This window comes from Pygoscelis adeliae, unplaced genomic scaffold, assembly GCF_000699105.1.
Source record: "Pygoscelis adeliae isolate BGI_AS28 unplaced genomic scaffold, ASM69910v1 Scaffold174, whole genome shotgun sequence".
NCBI lineage: Eukaryota > Metazoa > Chordata > Aves > Sphenisciformes > Spheniscidae > Pygoscelis > Pygoscelis adeliae.
In genome coordinates this window covers 1,539,955-1,543,787 of record NW_008824676.1, presented here as the reverse complement: position 1 = coordinate 1,543,787, position 3,833 = coordinate 1,539,955, and the positions used below count along the sequence as shown (strand labels likewise).

General features: G+C 37.8%; 1 protein-coding gene across 1 annotated transcript in view; it reads right to left on the bottom strand.

The window, feature by feature from the left end:
- Positions 1–3,833, bottom strand: part of STARD6 (StAR-related lipid transfer (START) domain containing 6) — a 7,021-nt gene extending 3,188 nt beyond the window's left edge. Inside the window, exons 1-3 of the mRNA XM_009323061.1 lie at positions 3,744–3,833; positions 3,544–3,593; positions 289–415 (exon numbers count right to left, since the gene is read on the bottom strand). Of these exons, the coding sequence (XP_009321336.1) occupies positions 289–415; positions 3,544–3,593; positions 3,744–3,833 (267 nt within the window). The remainder of the gene's footprint in view (positions 1–288; positions 416–3,543; positions 3,594–3,743) is intronic.

Sequence of the window (3,833 nt, the reverse complement as noted above, 5' to 3'; positions counted from 1 at the left end):
TTGTTGTGATTGTGTCTCACCCTACCCTTGATGGAAACTTCTGTTGTTTCCCACGGACTCAATTCTTGGCACGCTTGAGGACGTTTATTTCACAATAAATATTTAACTCATAAGGGGAGGGACACATTTCATACCCATTTCACACAAGCGGCGGGTTTAGAAGTCTTTACTGGCCCAGAACGTATACCGCATTGAGAGCTTCCTTCGTCCCAGCAGAGGTCTTTCTAGTCACCATAATTCATGCAGAAAGAGCTAAAATGAAATCTTTATATTAAATTATCATATTACCTGGTCAATCCTTTCTAACAGCTTGTAAGATTGTAACGCTTTGTCCCATTTGTTTCGATATTCAGGAAGATACATAAAAGGAATAATTTTACTAGGGACTTCCTTAATTATCCCTTCTCCACGGTATCTAGATTGTGTGAAAAAACAGATATTGAATTCACATTTACGAATTGGAAAAATAAGTTACACAATAATACGCATCTAGCAGTTGGGGATGCCAGGCTATAATGAGGTAACGCACACAAATGTGATTGCACTTGATGGATTGATTAAAATTCAAGTAGTAATAAAAATTATTATTCTGTAACTGATTTTTGAGACCATTACATTCTTGACACCATGTATTTTACATTAATTATTTGTGAGCTATTAGATAGGAACCTGCTAATTTAAATATATGCAATTCATCTATTAGTTTCTTTTTTCTATATAGATATTTTCAATCCATTTTGACACTGATTGCAAATCTTCTCACTATTTATGAACTAGTACATTCCGGCACTTCTCCAACTTTTGTTCGTAATCTTCTGAGTTGTTCAAGGGAAAGTTCACAGAGGGGAAGAGGGGCCTCTCACAAGGAAACAGGAAACTCCTGTAATCCTGGGAACTGCTCACCAATACTGACAGTTCTCACACCCAGTTCCCGGAGAAACTGTGAATCACTACGGTAAGCACTCACAGACAGCAATTAAACGCAAAGGTGAAGGATGCTGCATGACAACAGATGAGCGCACAGGACACTATGCTTGCAAACAGTTTAAGAAACATGAAATCAGATTTACAGATCCTGATGACACATGATTGTAAGTCAGAAAGAGCAAAGATAGCCAAGCTCAAACCCAGACAGAGGCCCTGTAAAATCATGGGTCTGCTTCTTCACTCTGCCGTAACTCTTGTCACCGCTTACTGCCTCGGTGGAGTGAGCGCAGTGTGGGCGTATATGACTGCTCCAGAAACTCGCTTCTCCACTAACTACAGCAGGTCCGATGGTGATGGAAAACATTTTAATGCCTACTCAAAAGCAGCAAACGTAAGCTGTGGCAGGACCAGTTAAAACCAGCACATTAATATTTGGATACACCCTTTATTTCCGTAACTCCCATGAACTTATGTTTACCAATCTCCTAAGCAGCTCTCGCCTGCATCCTGTAATATCTTCTCTCCTAAACTCAGTGCGAGTTGTTAATCAGGAGGACTTCTTCTAGGCGAGGCTTCTGAAAGACACAGTTGCTAGAATAAAAGAAAGGGCACACTTGTGAAAAATCTCAGTTTCCAGTTCTTGCAGTGGATTATTGAGAACACTGGAAAAAGAGGAAGTAAGCCCGGTAGAGACCGCTTGGATCACCAAATCTAGTCTCGCTGTCTTACACAAACTGAAATACATACCTCATTGTCTTTCTTGAGTTTAGGTGACATAGTTCCAAACGAAATCCTATTCAGCCTTGAACAATCACCTTAATGCTGCCCTGAACTCTGCTGAAAAATATTTCACCTGCCTGAAGCAAGGATCTCTTTTGCTTTTCACTACCAGATCCCAATACTGATTTCTTTTAGCAAGTACAGCAAACTGCTAATACTCCTGCCAATTAAAAAAGAATCTGGCATTTGTGATACGCGGTTAATAAATATTCAATATCAAACCGAAAATGGGAAGAGCTATACTTTTGCTTCTAGAAACAGCTAGTATTCCTTCACAAAAGACACACTAGGCACCAGTACTGCTTGTTAACGTGACAAAGATTTGTACAAAAATAAATGGATGAGAGATTCTGGCTCCCTGTACCAAATGGCAGAAAGCACGATGATGCTTCTCCTAACTGCAAAGGACTTGCTATGTACAGATCTGAGTACAACTGAAAACGGCTTCGTGCCTGATTGAGACTATAGCATATCTTTTTTCCTCCACAGAAAAAAAGTCAGGCACATTCTTATGAATTCTATGCAACTAGACTCTCACTCCTTCACATCCACCTGTACTCAAGTAAGATCTGAAATACAATAATAATGCCGCATACAAAGTATGCAAATTTTTATTAAGATAACAGTACTTTTAACATATTCTAATGAAATATTACAGCTATTTTCCATTATAATACTATAGAGCAATTCTTCTGTAATACCTGTGATATAGCATTGTCTTCTGTAATTAATACCTTCCTTGCTCAAACCTTCAGAAATAATTAGAAAACCAAGCAAGGCTTTTGGATTTAGAATACCACTAATCACAAACATCTCATCATATTGAGAACAAAAAAGAATCAGATTTTCTCTACTGCCTATCTATCTAGATTGGCATTTAATATATTTTAATTTAATAAAAATGCCTATATAGAATTTAATAAATGTCTAATTATATTTAGGCATTTTAATTTAAAAAAAAAAGAAGAGAGAGAGGGGCTAAGGACATCTTGCAAGTGTCCTCTTTTCTGCTGCTTTTGCACACTTCCCTTTAGTGACTTTTTTTTTTCTTTCCCCTGGTTTAATGAGCTGAATCAGCTTGGTAAACAATCAGCTGAGTGCCACAGCCACCATAAATGAGAAGCTGGATTGCAGAGCCAGGAGAGGGGTAGGAAAGAGGAGAGGAGGAATGTAAAGAGTAGAGCCAACTCTATCAGTGACAGCAAACTGTGAGGTCAGCTTAGTCTGCCTTGCCTAACTCCACCCTTTGGGCCAAATCTAGCTGCTTAACAGCAGCACAGAATTCATCGCTCAAGAGAAGGAAGGACAGATGAAGTTGCTGCTCCAGAGATTATATGACCTTCTTACTCTCAGTACAGTTAATTCAGTTTTGGGTGCCAGAAAGAAAAAGGTACAGAGGACAGATAAGGCAGAGCGAGAATGTAAGCATGTCTGCATGTGCGAGTATCAGTCATTTCACAAGTATGAAGGGGTGAAAAGCAAAGCCCAGCTGGTAAGATGTAATGGCTTGAATAGAATATTCCACCAGGAAGAGCCACTGACTTCAGGCCAAAACTGTGACTCCATATCTACTTATTCCATACTAGTAAGTGTTATATAGTATTTAATTTTCAAAGCACATTTGAAAATTGCTTGGGAAATCCAGCTCTTGTGTTCCAGCCCTACTGCTGACCCAGTGTAACTACAGCGCAAAATGTTCTCTACAGCTAACAAAACTAAACTTAACACTTTCATGAAGGACAGAACATGGTTAACTTTTCCATTTCAATCTTGGGTGTGTCTGTTCAAAAAAGATGTCGTTATCATTACAATGACAAACAAAATGTAAATACTTACATATTTCCTGCATACTCTTTTGAAGGCTTTGAAGAAACTGTAACATTTTTCTCAAAGTAGAAAAAGGAAAAATAAAAACTTAGCAGTTGATAAAGAGTTGTCAACTAATTTCTAAAGGAAAACAGTTTTAAACACTTTTTGCAACAAAATGTATTTAATAAAAATAACTTTATAAACAATATTAACTAATATTTTCTTACTGAAACTTTTATCACTCTCCATCCTGAAGTATCTTGACTGTATGATAAAATTTTTTCCGAAACTTCATCCGTAATTCTCTTATAGTCCAT